The sequence below is a fragment of the Danio aesculapii genome, chromosome 24, assembly GCF_903798145.1.
Source record: "Danio aesculapii chromosome 24, fDanAes4.1, whole genome shotgun sequence".
Lineage (NCBI taxonomy): Eukaryota > Metazoa > Chordata > Actinopteri > Cypriniformes > Danionidae > Danio > Danio aesculapii.
Window position 1 is genome coordinate 31,610,766 of NC_079458.1, and position 25,414 is coordinate 31,636,179.

General features: G+C 33.0%; 1 protein-coding gene across 1 annotated transcript in view; it reads left to right on the top strand.

Moving 5' to 3' along the window:
- The window catches only part of dok6 (docking protein 6), a 144,180-nt gene that overhangs the window by 81,546 nt on the left and 37,220 nt on the right, over positions 1-25,414 (top strand). The window contains 3 exon segments of the mRNA XM_056450139.1: positions 17,937-17,984; positions 17,987-18,055; positions 25,184-25,373. Coding sequence (XP_056306114.1) covers positions 17,937-17,984; positions 17,987-18,055; positions 25,184-25,373 — 307 coding nt within the window.

Consider the following 25,414-nt stretch of genomic DNA (forward strand, 5'->3'; position numbering starts at 1 on the left):
CGTTAAGAGTTCTAATCGAATTCACGTCATATGCTCAATGTATTGTGGGCACTTTAAATTTTAAACAGGAATAGTAGACCATTGAGGCAACTTTGGTATACTCATGCCAACATACTATAATTTGTGTCACACTTATTTTTGAATACTATTTACAATAAATAGCACTAATTTGGATGTGCCGTGGGTATTGTTTGACTCAAGCTGTTTGGAAAAATCTGATTTTAATTCAACAATCTTAGGTAATGTCCTGATTATCATGGTGGTTCTAAATATTATCTTATGAGATTTTCGTGTGGTGTGAGGTGTGTTAATAGTGACTTATGGTGCTCGAATGACTGTCAGAGGTGCTATGATTGTGAAACAATTTGAAATAAAGAAATTCTTATGTGTGGGGAAGTCCTTGAGAACAAACAAGCATACAAGCCAGAGATTATGATGTGAATCATTTTATTGTTTATCACATAACACCACACCACACCACAAACTATAGGAGTAAAATGAGCTCATCATTCAAGAAATCAATTTTGAGATTTTTAAAACTCCTCATTAAACTCTCTTTAGTTAATTGTGAGATTTGTTTGCAGATGGTACTCTTTGCTTTATAAACAGCTGCTTGTGTATAATTCTTTACAAATACCTCTTGAACCTAATATACCATAATCATGAGTAAACAGTTAAGCAAGAAAAGTTTAGAAAATTAAGCAAATTGCAATGTGGTCTTAGTGAGCTGTTTACATTTAACTCATTACATTGGACTATATTAAACACACATTCTCGCGAGCACTTTGATGTACAGTGAAAAACTAGCCCAGAGTGCTAGCTGCAGTTAACTATCCTAGAGTGCCATCTGCTTTCAAAAAAGCAGCCTAGTGTGCCATATGCTGTTAAAAAAACTAGCCTAGAGTGCCATCTGATGTTAAAAAGTAGCCTAGAGGACCATCTGCAGTTAAAAATTAGCCAAGAGCACCATCTGCAGTTGAAAACTAGCCTAGAGCGCCATATGCATAGAGCACCACCTGCAGTTAAAAACTAGCCTAGAGTGCCATGTGCTGTTAAAAACTAGCCTAGAGCACCACTTGCAGTTAAAACTAGCCTAGAGTGCCATGTGCTGTTAAAAACTAGCCTAGAGCACCACCTGCAGTTAAAAACTAGCCTAGAGTGCCATGTGCGTTAAAACTAGCCTAGAGCACCACCTGCAGTTAAAAACTAGTCTAGAGTGCCATGTGCTGTTAAAAACTAGCCTAGAGCACCACCTGCAGTTAAAAACTAGCCTAGAGTGTCTATATGTGCTTATAGAACTATCTGCAGCTGAAAACAAGCCTAGAGTGCCATTTGCAGTTAAAAACTATCCTAGAGTCCATGTGCTGTTAAAAACTAGCATAGAACACCATCTGCAATTAAAAACTAGCCTAGAGCGCCATGTGCCATTAAAACTAGCCTAGAGCACCACCTGCAGTTAAAAACTAGCCTAGAGTGCCATGTGCTGTTAAAACTAGCCTAGAGCACCACCCGCAGTTAAAAACTAACCTAGAGTGCCATGTGCTGTTAAAAACTAGCCTAGAGCATCACCTGCAGTTAAAAACTAGCCTAGAGTGTCTATATGTGCTTAGCACTATCTGCAGCTGAAAACAAGCCTAGAGTGCCATTTGCAGTTAAAAACTAGCCTAGATCGCCATCAGCAGTTAAAAACTATCATAGAGTCCATGTGCTGTTAAAACTAGCATAGAACACCATCTGCAGTTAAAAACTAGCCTAGAGCTTCATCTGCAGTCAAAAACTAGTCTAGATCACCATCTGCAGTTAGAAACTAAGCTCAGAATCGATTTGAGAAAATAGCTTTGCTGTTTGAAAATCTCACAACCCATTTCTGTGGATTTTTTTTTACCACAGCTCTACTCATGTTTGTGGTGTTTACAATTTTGTAAATCTTCTAAGATTTAAAAAATCTTCCTTGTGTGTACTTTGTGTTCTTTTAGGATGCATTTTTTTTGTGTAAAATTTGGTCAAGCAGTGGCCATTTTATACATCTCATGTCCCAAACCCATACAGGGAACTCAGATCATGGTTGTCACACCACGCATCAAATTTAATTTTGGAAATTTTATTTGAAACGTGAAGAAATTTTAAATTGTAGTATTTGACATAGTATTAATTTTGCTGTAATTAAATAAATATAGCATTGATGAGCATACATCTTTCAAAAACATGTACAAAACTTAAAGTTTTCAAATTTGTGAACTATTATAGTTCCTATAGCATTCAACATATGCATGCATATACGTATGAATACATAACTGATAGATATTCTTAATCCACTTTTCACTCTATAGTTTCAGATTCAGACCCTGGATTTGCATTCAACCTGGCATAGATAACACCAAAAAAAAAAATTCACTTGGTCAATAACATCAACATGAAAAACATCGACTTATTTAAATATATTTCTAACTTATAATAATGAGTGTTTGCCTGCATGAGTGGTTGCCTGGCCATTATAAGGAAGATTACATTTAGGCATATATCTAAGGAGCAGTGTAGATGAGCAAACTTTCATATATTTTAAAGAGCAAATTCAAGTATCCTGACTGCGGTGATGAAGCAATCAAATATTTCAAAGTACTTTCAAGACAAGTAGTAATCATTTGTATGAAATGGCCTTGGGCAGATGGGTAAGATTTCTTTTTCTGATGTATTTCTATTTTAGGCATAGGGTTTGGATAAATTTAAGGTTCAAATGTGGAATGTGTGGCTGAATTTGATTTTAATTCTCATATCACTTTTTTATATGATTCCACATTAAAGTAATTAATTAAATATTCATCAAATTAGCCCTTAAATGGATGAATGTTTTGCAAAATCAAGATTACATTTGAATATTGTTACATTATTACAAAGTCTCCATTCAATTTGCAGTCTGGAAATCTAAAGTTTGAAGAATCTATATCTACTGCAGAAGCACAACGCTTAAAACAAGGCACATTTCATTATGTTTTGGAATAGAGAAAGGATCAATTTGAGCATGTGATTTTTATCATCACTTTTACCATCAGACCGGACTTGCTGCAGTGCATTCAGCATCCGGCTCATATTTACAATCTCAACCATATTCTCAAAACTGCGGTAGCACTATTATCCTCTTCAAAATCAATATTTTGATTGCTGACAGCTTATTCACCAGATCCACCACTAAATTACATCGATGCTTATATGTGATTAAGTACAAGAATGGATCTGCAGTAATGCCATTCAAGCCATTTGTGGTTTTGCTGAAGATATTCTTTTTTTTATGTCTGTGGTAATTATGAGCGAAACATGATGTCATCACTGTGTATCAGACACTGCAATCTTGAGGGAGAAAAAGGGAATTTTGTGCTTGAAGTTGCACTTTGAATCATCAGATATGATTTTTATGCATGAAAAAAGTATATAATTGCAGTCACTAGAGACCCTGTACACTGCAAATATACGTAATAGTTTTAGTTCTTAGATATTTTTTTAGTACTGATACAGAAATCGAACCTGTGTCTTATTTTTTTACATGTACATGACTGAGCAAATATTAATCATATTTTATTTATTAGTTTATGTTAAAACTGTGTAATCTGGCTGGATGTTTATGTGCAATTCAATATATTAAACCTGAATTAATTAATTAATCAATTATTTAATTCATTCATTCATTCATTCATTCATTATTAATTCATTCATTCATTCAATCGTGTTTGGTAAACAACGAAAACAATATGTACAGAAAACTATAATAACAGCAGGTCCAATTAATTTCTAGTGATTTTTATTTTTTTTATTTTTTTATTTTTTTACAAACTAATTTGCTAGAAAATAATTACAAATGTTATTAAAATGCTTTTGACCAGATGGAAATTGTCTTTTCAGTAATGCTGAAAAGGTCAGTGTCAGAAAGAAAGAAGAAATAAATACACTTATTTTGCAAGTGAACATTTAATTTATTTGAAATGGACAAAAAATAGGTTTATAATGGTTTTCCTAAAGCGGTCTGTTTCAAATAAGTAATGCCGTCTTGTATAATCAAAGACTCCTTGAACAACAACGAGGAAATGTAAGACTCAATATATATTAAAAAAAGAAAAATAAACCAATAAATATGAATGGATATTTATGTTTATGTTTACCTACAAAGCAGTTGCTGTATTTTAGATTTGAAATGAAATACATGCAATTGATTTGATGATAAATATGCACTACCTGACAAAAAACTTGTCGTCGATTCCAGCTGTAAGAGCAACAAATAATAACATTTGTTCATTTTGAAAAGTGTCAGAAGGTGGATTTTTTCAGATGAATCATCTGTTTAACCAATCACACAAAAACTGCAGAAGACCTATTGGAACCCACATGGACCTAAGATTCTCACAGAAATCAGTCAAGGTTTGTGAAGAGAAAAACATTGTTTGGGTTGCATTTAGTATGGGGTGCGCGGAGATCTGCAGAGTGGATGGCAACATCAACAGCCTGAGCTATCAAGATGTGCTGCCCATTATATAGCAAACCACAGGAGAGGGCAAATTCTTCAGCAGGATAGTGCTTCTTCTCATACTTCAGCCACCACATCACAGTTCCTGAAAGCAAAGAAGATCAATGTACTCCAGGATTGGCCAGCCCAGTCACCAAGCATGGACATCCAGATAAATCCAAAGAATCTTTAATCCTGGGAGTCCTGCAAGATCGCTGTCTTTGCCATTCCAGATGACTATTAATAAGTTATTTGAGTCATTGCAGAGATGTGTGGATGCAGTCCTCCAAGCTTTTTCCACTGCACCATGACTTTATATTCTATATTATACATTATTTCTGTTAAATGACAAGACTTTTGTCTAAGTAAAGTCAGACCTTACTGTCCTAATTAAATAATTAAAAACTGAGACATGATCATATTTTGTTTTGGTTAAATAAGCGTAATCTAGAGGCCTTTGCCTTTCATATAAGCTAGCTTTGATATCCAAATGATCAACTAGAAGTTATTATTTGCTGTTCCTAAAAATTGGATGGGTGACGAGACTTTTGTCAGGTAGTGTACAAGCACCTTATTGTCTATTTAAAAGACTTTATTAGTCTTAACTAAACTTGAGTCCAATAAGAGTTTAGTAGTACTGCAAAAATTTGAATTTATATGCAATTAAGATACAATAATCTTACTTTTACTGTATGCAATCTGTCAAAATATCATAACAGCAAGTGCAATGAATGCACATCATCATTAACCCCCATGTTGTTGCCATATGGCAACATGCTATTTATGTTCATTTCCTTGCCACTGTTTCTTTAAGAGCAACATTGAATTTTTTTTGGAAAGAGAAGACCTTAGTGTAGCCAATGATGTGCTTTGATTAAGTCACATGACATGCTGTGTTTTTCTGTAGCGCGATTTCTTACAGACTGGCGTTTAATGTGAGTAGTTGCTGAATACAATGTAAACGTCAATAAAAACAATCAAATTATATCAGATCCACAAAAAATCTGAAGCATCACTTCCAGTAAGTTATAATGACTTATTCACAACTCAAAGTTTTTAGCAAATTAGTTTTTTGTAAATCAATCAAATGTATGTGTTGCAACACTGTGCAATAGTAAAAAAAAATAATAGAGCAGTGATGGAGTTACAGTAGCCATGAGGTAGATAAAACAGGTGTAGTATAGTGTATGTAATATAAACACTGTTAGCTTGTAGCTACGTTATTCTGATGCAATTGGGTATATTTGACTCATTTATTTGTTATAATATTTACTGGATAAAATATTTATATTTACTGTATGTTGTATATATGATAATACAATAGTATGCTTGTTTTTAGTAATATTCAGTAAATAAGAATGGAATAAATGAAAGCTGTTGGAATACGAGTTGTTGGAAAGCATGTATAAGTGTCATTTATAAGATTTGTGTTAAAGCTTGTAATGCTGCAACACCAATCAAATCATTTCAAACAACAAAATTATTTATTAAAGGAAAATTCTAAATTAGAAATTTCTAAGATCCATTTTGTTTACAGCACTTCAAGTTTAGCCATTTTAAGAAAAGAAAAACAGTCAAAAAATTTTAATCTATCATAATGCGTGCAGTAGAGGGTTAAAACATTTTTGACCAGAAGAACTGGAAAACTTCATCTATAGCACTACATTTGTCCTTTGCCTTCATAAATTCCCATCTAGTATCAAGGCCAAAATGGAGGAGAGGGTAAGGAGAGGCGGTGGGACCCGCTGGGATATCATTAGCACCTCTGGGGTCTTCCGCACTGCCAGAGGGAGGCCAGGAATGTTCTCCTCAATCCATTTACCACAATAACCTCCTGCCTCCACTCTCCTCCACCGCCTTCAGAGGAGGATATTAATGGGAAACGGGTTGAGCAGCCATAGGGCATGAATGAAGAGCTGTGCGTGATATAGACCTACACTGAGGGTTTCAGAAGCAGATGTGTCCCGTTTAGATGAAGTTGTCTTCGGAGTTACGTCTGTGACGCGTTCAGAGACTTTTCTAATATGTCTTGCTGCAATAGATCACCCTGTTGTCCTTGTGGATATGAATGTGTGGGCAGAGTCAGTCCTTTACATATGCAAGTTGCATATGGGGCCCCTTGCTCATAAAGATGATATAATGACTAGGATTGTGCGAGGAACTTTTTATTTTATTTTATTTTATTTTATTTTATTTTATTTTATTTTATTTTATTTTATTTTATTTTATTTTATTTTATTTTATTTTATTTTATTTTATTTTATTTATTTTATTTTATTTTATTTATTTTATTTATTATTTGGCTTCCAACAATTATGAAGTGAATATGAAAATTAACACATTCCATTCATATCTGTTAAAGCCAAGTATTTTAGCTCTTCCTACGTTATTAAATTATTTGATTAAAAATGTCATGACAACATATTATATTAAAAATTCTGATTCAGCATATTAAAATTGGGTTGTTTCAACCCAACTTTGGGTCAAAATAGTAAAATCCAAATGATAGGTTAAAGGAATAGTTCACCAGAATAAAATTCACCCATATTGCTCACCTTTATACCATTCTCTGACTTTCATCTGCGAGACTAACACAGTTGGAGTGTTTTTAAATTGTATCCTGTCTCTTCCATCATGTATAATGGTATTGGATGGTGCCTTTTTTTAATCTTCCAAAGTGCATAAATCCATTGTAAAACTACTTTCATGCTATCAGGGGTTAACGCATGTCTTATGAATTTTTTAATTTCCATTATAAACTCTAATAGTTGACCTCCGGTGGCTGCCGAATGTGCATTCTCAACAACATTTTGACTGACACATGAAGAAAGACGCATTCGGGACGTATTCTGGACTTTAATGTATAATTTTATAATTAATTTTCGCATGTCAATCTGAAAATATAAGGCAACACTGTCAGTTTCCAGTAGAATTTACAGTAACTTACAGTAAATCAATTACAGCAAATACTGTATTTACATTTACAGCACCATTTATATTGCTGTATATGTATTTTCAGTTTTGTATATCTTTACTGTAAAATACAGTAAGTTTCACATTACAACTTTAAAATACAGAAACATACTGCATAACTTTCCTACAGTAAAATATAGTTCATATTGCAGTTAAATACTGTATAATTTGTAAAAATAGTGAGAAACTAACATGTACAGTGTAACAAACCTCCAATCAGTTGGATGTTTGTTAATAATAAGGAAATGCTTTTCCCAGAGTGAGAGTGACTGACTATTAATTAAACAACAAATGGGAAAATCACTAGAAAAAAAAGAGGATTATTTACTGTGATCCACTCAACATATATAGACTAAGAATTGGTTACTGTAAGACCTTATTCTATAAGTATTAATATATATTTAATTAATATTGAAAAAAGTGTGATTTAAAATTGTATTACAATTTTTCTTTTATTTATCATATTGCCTGTAATTGTCTTTATTTATTATGATTTATGATTTTCTTTTGTTGTTGTTTTTTGGGGGTGATGCGGAGGGGGACTGCTATAAAAAGGATTTGGTTATTTTGGAGTTTTGATTGATACACTGAAGAGACATAATCACAAAGTTTTTTCCAAAGTACCAAATTATTTTGCTGGCATCCGTACTTGTTATCTACTGGTTGTGAACTGGTCATATGAGAAGCGATTGATGAAACATTGAGCGATACCTAATAGTCAGTTGAGGATTGTGAACAGACATTTTTGAAAAAGTCTATGTTCCAGTCTGTCTACACAGAAATGGAACACCAGAATTTCCACATTAAAACGGTATTTTCAGTCTTTTAGGAGATGGAAGATGCCGTTGCTGAGGGGACACCAGGCTTAACCATAACAAAACACTTTTAAACAGAAATGCACAAGTGTAAACAGCACCTGAGTGTTTGTTTGTGCTGCTTGTGGCTGTTTTGTTTGGCACATGTACATGTACCCTCTTGAACTTCCCCTTATCCACAAGCTCTGGCCATATGGAGCCAGTGTCCCTCACATGTCCTCCACATGTAGGAGCTCGACCTCCCTTGATCCTTCACTTCCACTTCCTCACCTCCCTCTGAGTCTGTCGGGTTACGCCTGTGCTTATCTGACCCTTTGCTTTTCTCGCTTTCACTTACAATTAACATGCCAGACTCTAAAGGCTATGACTTTGAACTGCTATTTTTGTGTCATTTTTGATATATATATTTATACATTTTTATATATATATATATATATATATAATATATATATATATATATATATATATATATATATATATATATATATATATATATATATATATATAAATTTTTTTTTCTTTTTTAAGTATTTCCCAAATGGTGTTTAACGAGTAATGGAATTTTCACAGTATGTACGATAATATTTTTTCTTCTGGAAAAAAGTCTTATTTGTATAGAATAAAAGCAGTTTAAAATTTTTAAAAAATATTTTAAGGTCAAAATTATTACCTCCTTTAAGACGTATTTTTTTCGATTAGTCTACAGAACTAACCATCGTTAACCTAATTAACCCATTGTTATAGAATAACTTTCCTAATTACCCTAACCTGCCTAGTAAACCTAATTAACTTAGTTAAGCCTTTAAATGTCACTTTAGAATGTATAGAAGTGTTTTGAAAAATATCTTGTCAAATATTATTTACTGTCATCATGGCAAAGATAAAAGAAGTCATTTATTAGAAATTAGTTAATAAAACTATTATGTTTAGAAATGTGTTGATAAAATCTTCTCTCCGTTAAACAGAAATTGGGGAAAAAATAAACAAGGGGGCCAATAATTCTGACTTCAACTGTGTATATATTGTTCAGCATAAATGAGTACACCCCGGTCCATTTCTCAGTGAAAAAACATAACATGTTTTAGTGCCTTTAAATATATTAAATTTTTTAATATTAAACAATTTAATTAAACCGTTCAATCAATTAAAACAAAAGTTGGTCACCTAATGTCTTTAAAAATAGAAAAATAATATGTTTAAATTCAATTCAGTTATTGCAAAGAAAATTACCACTACAACTACCACTACTTAAAAAAAAATAGTAAATACAAATATAGAATTTTCTTTCCAGCATATTAATTTGAGTTTACTAGTTTTTGGACTTATATCTTAAGTTTTTATTATTAGATTAGTTCTAGTTTTGGCTTTGAACTGATGAATCTGATCTGTATTCACAAATATATTATTGCAAAGCATCATTTAAAAGAGAGATAGATCAAAAGAAATGAAAACATTTCAAATGTAAAAATCTTTTTTTTTTTAATTACAGTTATTAAAAAAAATGCTATAAATGTATAATGCTATCTATGACATATGATTTTTATTTAATCTAAATCAATATTTTTTTCAGCAAGGATGCATTTAATTTTACCTTATTCCAATGTTCTAGTGAAAGTTCATTCATCCATTAATATTTCTTCGGCATATGCCGACTGCGCGATTTTCAAAGTAGTCATGGCACAGATGTTTTCACACTGCATCACTATCTTGGGTAGCGTTCTGTACTGTGTTTACACTGCAAGATGTATCAATGACATGGGGTTTCACATTGCATGACTTTATAATACGAACAATTGCTGACAACGTTGTCTCGTCCACAACTACATCTCACAACCAAACAAACGCAAAAAGTGACATGGAATCAACGCAAGGTCTTGTAATATATCTTTTGTTTAGTGAAAATGTATTTATATTGCTCAGCTGGCTTTTGAAGGGAATTAGCAATTTCTCAAACTTTTTTCTTTAAAAAATCTCTAACTTTTTTCTTCATCCAGCTAGTTGTGGTATTACTCAGATGACACATTAAAAAGACATGGGTGCTCCTGCCAAATTTCCACTAGTTTTTCCTTAATTTCTTGGGTCCAAATACACCGAAAATAAGCGCTTTTGACTTCTCCCCCACCCTCCCGCTGGCCTGCAGGTACCCATAACTGCTGTGCTCTTCCATTGGCTTTTGGTAATCGTCAATGTTATTTTTGCTCAGAACTCATTTCACAAGGCATGATTTTGAATCACTGACAGTTCCATATATTTAGCATGCCAAATGTCTCACAGGTGTCAGCGACTCAATGGCAATTCTCTCATTTATAGTTCACACTGTGTGGTTGTTACTTACGTGAACAAGCACCGATTTGCCTGTGGTTTTTGGCATTTGGGGGCGATTTCTCAAAACCTCTCGGTGAGTAAAAATCTGAGCTAAAATCACATAGTCTGTCTGAACTCAGCATTAGTCTTTATTTCAGAAGTTGCCACAGCGGAATGAACCACCAACTTTGAAAATTCATTAATAAATCCTGAAAATGTATCAACGTTTCCGAAAAAATAATATGCATCACAACATTGCAAGTTTCAATGTTATAATAATAGCAAATGCTTACTGAAAAGCAAAGCAGCATATTATTATGATTTCTAAAAACCATACACCACTAAAGGCGGAATGCTGCTGACGATTCTGCTTTTTTATTAGTGCATTTTAAAATCAGTCTTCTTTTAAAAATATTAAAAAGTCTTACTGACAGTGTAAATATTCATAATGTATACAAAATCTGCATTTTACAGTGTTTGCAATGTCAAGGTCATGGATTTAATTTCCAAAAATGCTTACCTTGAAGTAATTATACGACATGAATAAATGCATGATGATTTTTGATGGTCCAAAATTCCTTTGGAAGGAACTTCAATAACAAATATATATAGAAATATATATAGAAACTCTCTGATGAAGCTGCATTAACATAAGTGTTTACACAATTTTTTTCCCACTTGAAAATGACTTATTTGTTAGAGAAAAACTTATTTGGATTACCTTGAAGATGCCTGAATGTAGATTTTGGACCATCACAATTAGACTGTGTTGATTCCCTTTCAGAATCCGTTTGTTTTCCTAAAAATCTTTATTTCTCTTCAGCAGAATAATGCAAGTCATACAGTGTATGTGTCTCAAAAAGGACTTTAACAGTAAATACTCCCATGATCTAAATATGAAGATGCTCTGCTTTGCTAAATTAAAAACATTTCTTTAAGTATAAAGCAATAAATATATAAATATGTTTTTTTTTTCTTCCTTACCACATCAGAAAATGCGTTTTTCACTATATTATGAAGTGGCGTCACTGACACGGTCATCGTCGATTATTTTTATCATTGATTTGTTGTTGCAGTCCTAATCTATTTCATCCATCCTGACCCATTTTCTCTCTCTGGACTCTTTATCATGTAGTTCTTCTCATTTCCTGCGCTGCGGTGAACCATTAACCATGTGAAGACGGTGTGCTGTGAAGTGCTGTGATTCCACCGGGCATCTTTGTGTTTGTGCACATGCTGCCTGAACACTTGAGAATTTGCCATGCTGATGAAGTATTTGTTTATCCAATTTTCCACTCAGTGGGCCCAAAAGTGTGTGTGAATTTAGACACACTTAAAGGTCACCGTCTCAGGAGAGAGGCCATGCAAAAAATGCAGCAAAAAAGGAGGAGGAAAAGAAAATGTGGACAATGATCATTTAGACAAGTTAGATACATTATAAAAAATGCTCAGTTGTTTCAACCTTTTTTAGGGGAGTAAAATATGGACAAACCAAATGGCTGGGTGAAAAGTAATGTCTAAAAATATTAAACATTATAATAACATCAAATCATTTTATTGAGTGTAGAGAATCCAAGAGTTAAAATTATGTAGGTGAAGACAACATTATTAACCCTCTTGTAAATTTTGGGTTATTGATTTTAATATATATATCCCAAGTGTGGAGGCATGGTGGCTTAGTGGATAGCTTAGTGGACAAAAATGTGTATAGTATAGTGTATAAACTGTCGTATTGGGGTGAAATAAACACACCCAGTACTTTTTTTTTTTTTCAAATTTAACAACATAAAAACGGTGGACCAATTGGATCGGTTTTCAGATCGACCGCAACTTTACGTAGGCGTGCGGTCCCCCCGCCCACCAATATTGATTGACAGCTGAGCGGACAGGTAGTCACGTGTATAATCATATCAAGAAGAGAGGACGAGCGCAAAGCAGCCGGGAATAAAAGGTGTGTTCAGTTCGCTAGGTTCATCAATCATCATCAAACGTTATCAAGAGTGAGGTTTACAAGTTTAAAATTTTTTTAAGCAGTGCACGTGTGAAATGAATTACAGCGATTCACTTCATCAGCACAGCCGCGTGTCAAAACAATTATAAAAGAAGACGCTTCAATCCCGGTTTGTGGACGTTAAATCAGGTTTATTTTGTACATTAACATAACAGATATCCATACAGCAGTGGAGATTACCAGTATCATGTCACATATGCGTGCAAATCGAGTGCAAAGCTTAATGCGCTCTCTCTCTCTCTCTCTCTCTCTCTCTCTCTCATCTCTCTCTCTCTCTCCTCTCTCTCTCTCTCTCTCTCTCTCTCTCTCTCTCTCTCTCTCTCTCTCTCTCTGTGTGCATGTATGTGTCTGCGCTATGTGTTTGTGTCCTCGCTGAGTGTGTGCGAGAACTTTGTAATGACACTGTGTGTGACTCATTGTTGCAGCTCCACAAAATAATTATCAAATGCTGATTGTTCTTATTGTAGTATTTCTCGCACACGTTACGTGAGATCTGCTTCCTGAGGCAGCCGAGGGCGACGATTGCTGACAGGCACAAGGGAACGGTGGGCGGAAGACTAGCCTTAAAGGGCCAGTACAAAAAAACAGCAAAAACTTTTTTCCAGCTAAAATATAGACACTTCAAACAGCTATAATAAATAATCTGATGGGTGTTCTGAGCTGAAACTTTACAGACACATTCTGGGGACACAAAACTTATATTAAATATGAAAAAAGGGTAACCTTATGTGCCCTTTAAGCTAAATACTAGTATCTTGCAAAGTAACTAGTAAAATATGATGTACCATAAAAGAAATGCATTAGAATTAGTTATTAAAGCAATGTTTAAAATGTGTGGGAAAAAATCTCTCTGTTAAAGAGCACTTGATAAATTAATATTTAAAAAAAATTATAATTAATTTGACAGGAGGGCTAATGATTTTGCCTTCAACCGTACTTTATTATACTATACACAAATGCATTTTGGAACAAGTAAAATCACAATGAATCTTTTCTTCTGATTGACTATTTTGAATGGTGTCTGCTCACATTATTTAAGCTGGCAAAATGAAAATGTGAAAAGATACCGTGTTCATTTTAAGCTTCAATTACTTCAGCTGAAATATACTTAGAGAATCATCAAACTGACATCCATTGTTATTCAAAAAAGCTGCGCTGAAAGCAAGCACGGCGAGGTCATGAATCTGCTAGAAAACTAGTTGGCACATAATTAGACAAATGTAATCTCATAATGTTGAGCTTTCAAAGCCATGTCAGATGGAAAACGGTGTGGACGAAGCTCATTTTGTGGTTTCCATAATTTGTGCTCACACTGCTTTGTGTCATTGCACTAAAACTGCAGTCTGTGTTTGAGTGGATGTTCATTTGCGAGCGTTACTCATTAGAATGAGGCTGTTGTCAATTAGCCAGAAGCTTTTGAAGAATTTTCTAAATTGACTGCCAGTAACAATAAAACAAAACAGGAAGTCATATAAATACTTGGAAGTCGCTTACTCAACATGCTCCACTCCTACAGGGTGCTATTTGTGTTCTTCTTTTGTGTGCACTCTGGGGCTAAAATAGCTATTGTTACACCTGCTAATAATGCCCTGTTCAGAAATATGCTGCCTTTAAATGCGTTTTAGTGTTTGCTTGTTTTTTAATGATGCTATAGATATGGCACTCTTACAAGTTTGGAATAATTACTTTAATTTCTTCCAAGACTATTTTAATCCCAAAATTGTGTAAATACTGGAATATTGACACCTTAAAGAACTGTTTTGTAGTACAATCTTTTGGAAATCTTTCTAATATGATGGTTTGATTTTCTTTTTCTTTTTTCTAATGAATAAAAAAACTGACACTTCAACACTTTATTTAAGGTTCAATTATTACTATTAACAAACTATTAGCTTTGACTTTTAAATAAACTCCTAAATTGATATTTATTACAGTTTTTTTTCAGTCGCTAACAAACGGTTGTCCAACCAGTTACATTTTCAAAACTCTAAACACAACTAGAATCTAAAATTCGTTGAAGAACTTTGATGTTGGCTTGAGAAAGCCAACAAGACTGCGCAAGGACATAAATATAAATATATATATATAATATATATATATATATATTTCAAAAACGATAAGTCAGATTGGCATTGGGAGATATAGCATAAGTCTTGAATGCCTAAGGCATGTTTTGACCAAATTTAGGCCATGTAGCATGAACGGCCCAGGAGAGATACATTTGTTTTCGAGGACAGAGAAGTATAACTGTTTGTTAGCTTTCTCTCAAGCCAACATAATTAGCTCAGCATCAGTCTTTTGTGGCCATATCATTCACTCGTCATGTTGTTTTCACCCATGCAGTCAGTGAACACATATCCACAACGCTTACATTTTCTTAACAGACAAGCTATACCTCCCAACAAAATGATGGATTGTTTTTGTAGCATTTACGAATGTTAACACACCCCACAATAGCAAAACAATATTTCAAACCTAAGATTCAGTACAAAAACCTCTGCTTCTGCAATGATATCAGTTCAAAAACAATATCAAAATCAAAAACATATCTCCGCTGACAACAAACAATTGAATAATTGACACAGCTGATTTATTTTGGGTAAATTGGGCCAACCACAGCCGATTCCAATCTGGCTTAGACTCAGTGGCAGGGGTTATTTTTGTCTATTACATTTACACTTATACAGTAAAAGGGGGACTTTAAGGAGTGATGTTGATAAACATGTGGCCTAACCCTGAAGATCTCAATGACAAAAATTTTATATTAAGAAAATAATATTAAGAAAGCACTAACTGATCTAAAGAAGTGGGCTAAAAGAATGATTTAAAGCATCAAACCCTGAGTGGAATAATCAGTAGATGGATCTGGGCTGAGCAGTAGCCTCGCTTTAATATAAAGATATTTTTCCATGGGCCACGGGAAACGCACGTGTCAAAGGGAAAGCAGAAATTTGCAGCGTTTTTGGGTACAAATTAAAAATCCCGCCACTTGTGTGCACAGATCTTTGTAGCTATTATTTTAAACTTGCGTTGAGCTCATTTTGAATGTTACAGGGAGCCTGCAATGCCTAAAATGTTTTTATTTGCAAGCCACAATTGGCAGTAAGCACGCATTCTCTCTCGCATGCGTACACAAGAACAGTTTCAGTGTATTGTGACAAATTTAATTTAACGTTAATAGGCCTACATAATGACCTATATTTTAAAATCTGCAATTTCCTCTCAGCCTTCTCTCTGCTCGGTGCAAGCCATACTGTAGTTTTTGATTGTTATGTTTAAATTAATATATGTAAAAAACACGCTTCTCACTTGCTATGAACATAGCGGTGTCTCATTTCAGAGATCTTCCAATTCTCGTTGTTGCCATAATCAATGTATCCTATGCTCGACCTTCGGGGTTTCATGACCGTAACGTGCAACGAGCAGTTATCTAGGTTATTCAAACTAAACTATTAGTTAGATTAAATGATCTTTACTTGCTGTCATGGACCAATTAAGTGTGGGACGTTTAGTTTGGCTCTTTAAAGTCAGGTTTTTGACTGTAATCTCTACTTTTCTCAATGACTTTTATGAAACAGGCCCCTTGAATACTTGATTGACTACATGTACCTTGTGAAGTGTAAACAAGTGTTATTTTTTGACAGAATCTGTTCATTTCTTGTCAGATTTCCAGTTTTATAGTAAAGTTAGTGTGTGCAGGGAAAGAATGTTCTGTTTTGAAATTAATAGTTAGTATATATTTAATGAAATAGAGCTGTGTTAGATATTGTGTAAACAAATAAACACTGGCATGATTAGCATAACTGACAGTCTTTCAAAAAACATTGAGAATGGGTCAAAAAATAAAGTAAAACAGATTTGTCCCCTTACAAATTTTCTCTGTACATGTGCACAGACACAAACACACAAGCATACATGTTGACTTAAGAAAAATAATAGCACTCTTAAACTTAACAGCCATCATTTGACGTGGCTTAGAGTTCCTGAAACAAAAAAAGCGGCAAAACAAAAACAATGGAAGAGCAAAATTAAATCCTTTCCATACTCTGATGACATCTAGACATATTATATTCTAAATTAAGACTCTTCACTGCATGCTTTCTACATGTACAAAATTGCTTTGAAAATTCCATTTTCTGCAAACAACACAAACTGAATGCTGATGCAATCCTCTATGATGTGCTTCCATCATTTGTGCTTGCTAAAATGGGTCAGTAATTCGTTTCCTGCTTGCAGCCTGTTTTTTTTACTCTCATTTGGCACTTGGCGTATTTTTTAGACACCGTGTCCACACCTATGAACCTGACTGTCGATCTGCCTGTCTGTCTGTCACTTCTATGTGTCTGGTCTGTCCATCAAATGCACTCCTTGTGTCTGGAAAGCACCACGGCCTGCTTTAGTTTCATAAATCTCTGAACATCCACTATTCATGCTTAGAAAGGCTGACTGGACAAAAAGTACCCTTTATCATCAGCTAAATCAGTTGTTTTCTGGACTCTCAGAATAAAGAACATAAAGCTTTCACTGGGCAGTTCCTTTTTCTATTTTTTAGGTACCATGTACATTTGGACATTTTAAATACTTGTATGTTGAATCAATTAAGTGTGCGTGCGTGCGTGCGTGCGTGCGTGCGTGCGTGCGTGCGTGCGTGTATGTATGTATATATATATATATTATATATATAGATAGATAGATAGATAGATAGATAGCATAGATAGATAGATAGATAGATAGATAGATAGATAGATGTCTATCTATCTATCTATCTATCTATCTATCCTATCTATCTATCTATCGATCTATCTATCTATCTATCTATTCTAGGTACTATCTATAATATATATATTATAATATTATATATATATATAATATATATATTATATATATTATATATATATAATATTATAAGAGAATGTAGAGAATATTTGGAAGAGGATTTGAAAAGAAAAAGGACCTCAAGCCAATTTCCTTTTTACTGGTCACAATTCTGTACACATAGACACCTGATATTTAGTGATAATACTATAGCATAACAAGTGCTTTGTGCACTATTTATTTATTTATTAATTAGTAACAGGTTAAAAAATATTCCCAACTACATAAAATTTCCTAAATATTTTGAAACATTTTATAATTTGTGTGTTTTACCCAAATGTGATGACAAATATTTTTGTGGAATATAAACTACCTTTTGGAAAGTTACCACCACAGTAACAGTTTTTGAACCTTTATTTCGGACTATGTTTAGATTACTGCTAAATCTCCAGGTTTGTTTGTTTGTTTGTTTGTTTTCCTGCATGTTTGCATATGAACATGACGATGTGAATGTGTGTGTCCGCAGAGCTGGAGGCTGAGGAGTGGTGGAAGTTATTGTGTTTGGAGTGTCTGGGCAGCGACTTAATGACATCAGCCTGGGAGAACCGGAATTGTTAGCAGCAGGGTGCAGAGGGAAACAGAACGGTCAGTATCCAATTAGAGCCTGGCTTTTGGGCGATTTTTCCTCTGTGCTGCCTAAATGATTCTATTACATGGACCAAATGTGTTTGTTTTAACACAGTCCCTGCAGGTCGTTCTCATGTTTATAAATGATCTGCTCGGGCCAAGGTCTTTACTAAGCACTAATGGCCACTGCCGTGCATCAGTAGCATCAGGCCATAATGAAGCTTGTCATAGAGATGGATGAGATTATGCGCAGAAGAAAAAGCACGATGAATGCGCATGACACCTCAGCGAGAAGGAGAAAAACGCTTAGAGAATGAGCGAGAAATCTTAAGCCAACGCAATTTCGTTGCTTCTTGAATGAATGAGGCAGCGTTTGGCCAAATGGTTAAAGGCAGGGGTTTCAGATCAGTTGTGCTGCTGGATAAGTTAGTTAGTTTGACCGTTAAGTAAAAAACGCAAATCTGCTCTAGAATTGGTTATTGTGCAGAAATTAAATTACTGTTCTTTACGGGGTCGAACATATTCAGTGGTTAGTATTATTTATTCATTAATATACAATAATAAAGTATTAATATCGTTCATTAATATACAACAAAGCACTTTCAGAAACCAAAATTATAGGGCAATTTATAACACCAACCAATCATTCAGATTTTCTAATAATCTTCATCATCAAAATTTGAAGGATTTTTTTATTGTGGCTGTATCATGCTAGTACACTGCAAAAAAAAATCTTAAATCAGGAAGCATTTTCTAGACAAGCAAAACATATGTCTTGTTTAAGGTGTAAAAATTAAGTGAGTTTTTCCTTAAAACAAGAAAAATAATCTGCCAGTGGGGTAAGCTAAATAATTGTGTCAAAAGGAAAAAAACTAAATTGTTTTGCTTATCTCATAGGCATATTATTTAGCTTGTTTTAAAGTGCACCTATTTTACAAGATGTAAGATAAGACAAGGTGTCTCCAGAATGTGTTTGTTAAGTTTTAGCTCAAAACACCCATCAGATTATTTATTATACAATGTACAATCTGCACATGTTGGTGTCTGAAGGCTATGTAGCTGTTTTTGTAGCCTGTGGCTTTAAATCCAAATGAGCTGTTGCTCCCCGCCCACCACTTCGACATGCGTATCTGCTTCTCCTACTATTAGATAAACAGCAGTCAGTGATGGAGACAGACACGGATGAGGCTGAAATAAGGTCACTAGTCAAAAATACCAATTAAGTTTATTTGATGTTTTTCTGCTGTTTGCAGTTTACACGAACACATTGCGGTGGGCCTGGGATTTGAATCCTATTTTAACGTCTGCAAATAAAAAAAACAATATACACACAGTTCTGTCCAAACTGCTGACAAGTTGATTTTCATCATACACTCTCAGAAATAAAGGTACAGGAGCTGTACTAGGGAAGTACCTTTTCAAAAGATACAGATTTGTATCACAGTACAAACTCACTACTGTGAGTCCACAGTAGTACCTCAAAGGTGCATATTAGTGCCCAAATGTACCTAAAATGTACCTTTGAGGTACCATTGTGGACCCTTCAGGTACAAATATCTATCTTTTGAAAAGGTACTGCCTCAGTGATAGCTCCTGTACCTTTATTTCTGAGAGTGTAGGTGCTTTTTACGGGAAAACTCACTTACTTTTGAAATTATTTTTTAAAAACAAAGTAGTTTTTGCTTGTCTAGAAAATGCTTCTTTGGTTTAGATTATTTGTACCAGAAACAAGACAATAAAATCTAAGTAAGAATTTATTTATTTATTTATTTTTTTTTGCAGTGCAGAAGTGTTTTACAAAATAACCAACACACTTAAAGTCCCTTATTTTGTAAAAACACAGTGATGGAATTTAAAGAACAGCAATGAATGTAGCACAAAGACAGATCTCTCACTAGTCTCCCACAGAAATCAAATATACATACAGTTGTCAAATTCCCTATCGTGTGGACTATATTGTATAAATGCAGTCAACCATTGACAAGTCTATAACAGAAGTTTGAAAGCAAAGGCTTTTATGGAAGTTTACTGTTCTTTGCCCCTTTAGATAAGAACTGATCATCATACTGCAAGTCCTAATGATGCTGGTCTGCTGCTATTGACTCCCAAAACCAAAATTATTGGAAATTTGATGCATTTTAAAGATATTTTTCACAAGAATATCTGCTTAATGTTTCCAGGAAGATGGTAACAGGAAGACTCTAAAGTTTTTATTGTAAAGAACTCATTTTAACTATGATTGAAAAAAAAATTGTGTTGCTTTTTTGGCAACCTACAGTAATATAATATAATAATCAAATATAAAATTCATATCAAGTAGTATAAAATTAGATAATAGAGAAAGCTTATCAAATTATTAATATTTTACATAATTCGTTTTGATTATTTCTGCTGATCAATGGTTTGGTCACTGTAAATGTTTTCAGTCTCCAATTTGTCTTAAACCTCGAACACACTGTATGCTGAGTTAAGATCTTTACCCTGGTGAGCAATTCCATTCAATTCTCTGCATTATCATGTCCTTTCATGCATGACCAACCTTTTGGTGAACTTGAATGAGTTAGTGACATTTATAAAGATGCCATTTTTATTTTATTTAATTTATTTATTTTTGGTCACATTTTTTAAATGTACAATTCACTCTATTACCAACCTTATTAAGTATTTTAGCTCAATGAACTACTAGTTAACTGCTTATTAATAGTTATTAGGTTGGGTTTAGGTATAGTATCAGGGATGTAAAATAAGATAATGCATTATAAATGCTAATTAACAGTTACTATTTTAATAATAGGCTGGTAATAAGCCAATAGTAAATGGTATGAAATGTTACAAACTACAAAATTTCAAAATGTTTCAGTTTTTTTCCTTCTCTTGATTTTTTTTCCTCTTTTTAAAGTTTGTATTTAATATTTTTCTATAACATATAAATTTGGGTGTACTAGTTTTTGGACCGTTGTCTGTTTATCAAAAGCTCCAGATTTGGCTTTAGTACTGACTAATCTAATGTATATACACAAATATAATATTGCATAGCTTCCTATTAAAATATGAATTTAAAAGATAGGTTTTTGAGGGGTGTACTTTATATATGCTGAGCACTGTATTTTGTTTACCCAGAGTGTTTACATGGTCATAATACAGCAAGTACTACAACAATCATTTAGTTTGGGCTAGCTTTTGCAGATAAATATTGCTTTACTATGCCCTTGATGGGTGAACATTAACCAGTGGGGGATTGTCTTTTGTCGTTCCAGGTTGTGAATTATTATGACCGTTGTCACTCACATGCATACAGCTGACATGACCTAAAATAGACTTTACAAAATGTAAATCATTGTAATGTTTTCTGTGAATGAGAGAAACTTTTTTTTTTAACATAATTGTGAAAGTAAATATTCTAGCCTACAAGACTGGTTACTCAAAAGTCTTGGTCACGCACATTCAGTGTGTTTTTTTTTGGATCCTCATTTCAACCACATTTTTTTTTCTCCAAAACCTATAACCACGCATAATTTTTTTTTCTAAAAAACACAAGCTTGTACATCAGTATTTCTCATATATTATTGTAACACAGTTTGTGCTAAAAACAAAAACACACATGTTGGCCAATACTATGTAATAAATAGCTGAAATAAGCACAAATTTCAGGGCATGTCAAAACATCTTAGGAGCCCCAAAATCACCTCGGACTCCTGGGGGTTAAGCTAAAGGGTTACTTTTTTAATTTTTGAAATCACACAGAAGAATAAGAACAGTCCATTCAGAAACAGCAACGGTTGTGGACCATTGCTTTAGGCATCCTCGTCTCTTTTCCAAGATCAGATTGTTTCAGTCTGAGGATTGTCTGTGTTTATACAGGAGTTGTTTTTAAACATAATTTAGAAAATCAATAGAGGTTCATCTCCAAGTGCGGCTGGAGCATTCAAGCATTAAGCTGCTCGCAGACACCATACAGAGTGATCATCACATTTTTTTTTCAATCAAATGACAGGCAAATATTGATTTGTTTTCATAACGAGAGCTGGATGCGTATATGATTATATCAGCTGGAGGTCAGCGAAATGATCATTTCTCCACTGTTCGACAGCTGAGGAATAACGAGCAGAGAGTTTGCCATTTGCGCTTCAATTAGACCCCTCCTACGGCGGCCCGCGATAATTAAATCAGAGTTAATTTTCACAATCCCTAAAATAGCCCCCCACATTACATTTGCCTCTTCCTCTCCAGAGACGCATAGCTTATTTTGAAGCATTAGGTATAATTAGGCACTATTAATTTGGATTATGAAGTGCACCCTTGTCTTTTGGAGTTAATTGAGATGGTGTGGTTACTTCAGCTGTGGTTTGGATCAACTGCAGCTCTATGGCAACAATCTATTGACCTTTGCGCACTGCAGGAGCCGCATCTGCGAGAAGGGAGAATAGTCAGTGGGGGAAATAATAATCATGTAAAATGGCTCTGTTGAAATCTTCTCGAGATCTGCTTTAATTCTGTCATCTTCAGGCAGAGCAAATCTTTCAGCTGCCCAAATAAAAGCTGCATTTTCACTCCAGATGTCTGTAGATTTGACAGCTGAATGGACCGTATCACAACATTTTTAAGCAAATTGACTTTTTATTAAAAGAAACGTCAATCAAAGTGCGGTCGGGAACCTTTTCATGAATTTTCTTTCACACATGACAACTGGTAATTTCTGTCAGAGATGTTGAGGTTGATGAACCTTGGTCATTTCTTTACTTCAGGTACTTCCACTTGGATTTTGTCAGTCAACTTTGTTAATCTAAATTCCAAGATTTATTGGCTGCGCTTCATCTGTGCTTGTTATTCAGCAGGATACATGTCTGGATCAAATTATATTAAAAAACGTCACTTCTTGCAAAATATGCTTTATTATTTGCAACCTTGACCTCATGGGTTTCATGGCTTGAATCTGGCAAACAACAACCAGTTTTATTGATGCAGACAGAAAAAAGGTCATCTTCTATATATATTTATATTCATCAAATACCTTGTTTAATTTTAAAATGTCACATTACAGATAACATTTTGTATGACATTTTGTATTTTGTATTTATTTGTTGTTATTTTATATATTTGATTAAGTACAGATCAGATTAAATGTAGTTCAGCTTTTACCTAAACATATTTACCCTGACTGTATACTGTATGTAGCATTATTTTCACCTATATTTCACCATATTTTGAGAAACTTTTATAAAGCTATTATTCATATTTATTTATTTTTTTTTTTTTTTGGGGGGGGGGGGGTTGGTATTATTTTTTTTATCAGGGGTTAGGAAGAATGAGGTGACTATTTAATTATAATTTTTTATGTCATTTTATACAATTTTTATATTTTTATATTTAATATTGTTTAATTTTATTATGGCAACGCGGTGGCGCAGTGGGTAGCACGATCGCCTCACAGCAAGAAGGTCGCTGGTTCAAGCCTCGGCTGGGTCAGTTGGCGTTTCAGTGTGGAGTTTGCATGTTCTCCCTATGTTGCCGTGGATTTCCTCCGGGTGCTCCGGTTTCCCCCACAGTCCAAAGACATGTGTAGGTGAATTGGGTATACTAAGATTGACCGTAGTGTGTGTGTGTGTGTGTGTGTGTGGGGGGGTGTTTCCCAGTGATGGGTTGCAGCTGGAAGGGCATCCGCTGTGTAAAACATATGCTGGATAAGTTGGCAGTTCATTTCGCTGTGGCGACCCCAGATTAATAAAGGGACTAAGCCGAAAAGAAAATGAATAAATAACTTTTTTATTTTGCTTTATTTTTTTTTATTTCATGTTATTTAATTTTGAAATGTAATTTATTTTATTTATTTTATTTTATTTTATTTTATTTTATTTTATTTATTTTATTTATTTTATTTTTTTTATTTTTTATTTTATTTATTTTATTTTATTTTATTTTATTTTATTTTATAATTGTTCTGCCCATTTTCTTTTATTGTTAGGACACTGAATGAACTTTTTTTTGTTTTATTTTAATTTATTTTATTTATTTTGTTTCATTTCATTTTTATATTTTAATTTAACTTTGTTTAATTTAATTATTTTTTATTTAGTTTTTTATATTTGTATTTTTGTTTCATTTATTCTATATCATGTTATTTAATTTTTAATTTAATATTGTTTAATTTTATTATTGTTTATTTATTTGATATTTTGTGTTTTAATTATTTAATTTTAATTTTATATATATATATATATATATATATATAATTAATATTATTTATTTTAGTAACTTTTATTTTATTATGTTATTTTTTTTCATTTTCGGCTTATTTTCTTTTATTGTTAGGACAGAATGAGCTGACATTTTATTTTATTTTGTTTTGTTTCATTTCATTACACTTTTATGTTTTTAATTTAATATTATTTAATTTGATTTATTTTTTATTTAACTATATTTTATTTAATTTAAATATTTTTAATTTAATGTAATTTATTTTTTATTTTTTTGACTTATTGCTTTATCAGTTGAATGAGAATGAAGGGACTTTTTATAAAAAAAATTTCATTCATTTATTTTATATATTTTTAATTTAATATTTAATGTTATTATTTTTTTATTTTTATTTCTTATATTATTTTATTTCATTTTCTATTTATTTATTTGTTATATTTTTAATTAATGTTGTTTAATTTTATTATTTTTATTTTATTGTTTTTATATTTGTATTTTTTAAATTAATATATTTTTTTTCATTTAATTATTATATTTTTTAATTTAGTATTGTTTAATTTTATAATTTTTTATTTTATTGTATTTTTATATATTTTAACTTGCTTTAATTTTATTATTTTTAATTTAACATTGTTAAATTTTATTAGTTTATATTTATTTTGTTTTTATATTTGTATTATTTTAATTTTAATTTATTTTTTATAATTTTTAATTTAGTATTGTTTAATTTAATTATTTCTTATTTATTGTATTTTTAAATGTTTTTATTTAATTATTTTAATAAATTTTTTGTTTATTATATTTTTATTTTATTTTGGTTTATTTTATTACGGGTTAGGATGCAGAATGAGCTAGTTTATATTATTTAATTTAACAAAATTTCAACAAACCCTCAGTCTGGAGTTATTCTGACTCATTATAATTTTTCTTCATCTACTCTTCTTTGTACAGAGAGATTTAACGTATACTTGATGCCGACCCCAAACCTGGACATCTACGGAGAGTGTACGATGCAAATCACTCACGAGAACATCTACCTTTGGGACATTCATAATGCCAGAGTCAAGCTGGTCATGTGGCCTCTCAACTCCCTAAGGAGATACGGCAGAGACTCCACCTGGTTCACTTTCGAGTCCGGGAGGTGTGTGAACGACACTCATTTCTAGTAGGAATTGCTTTTGT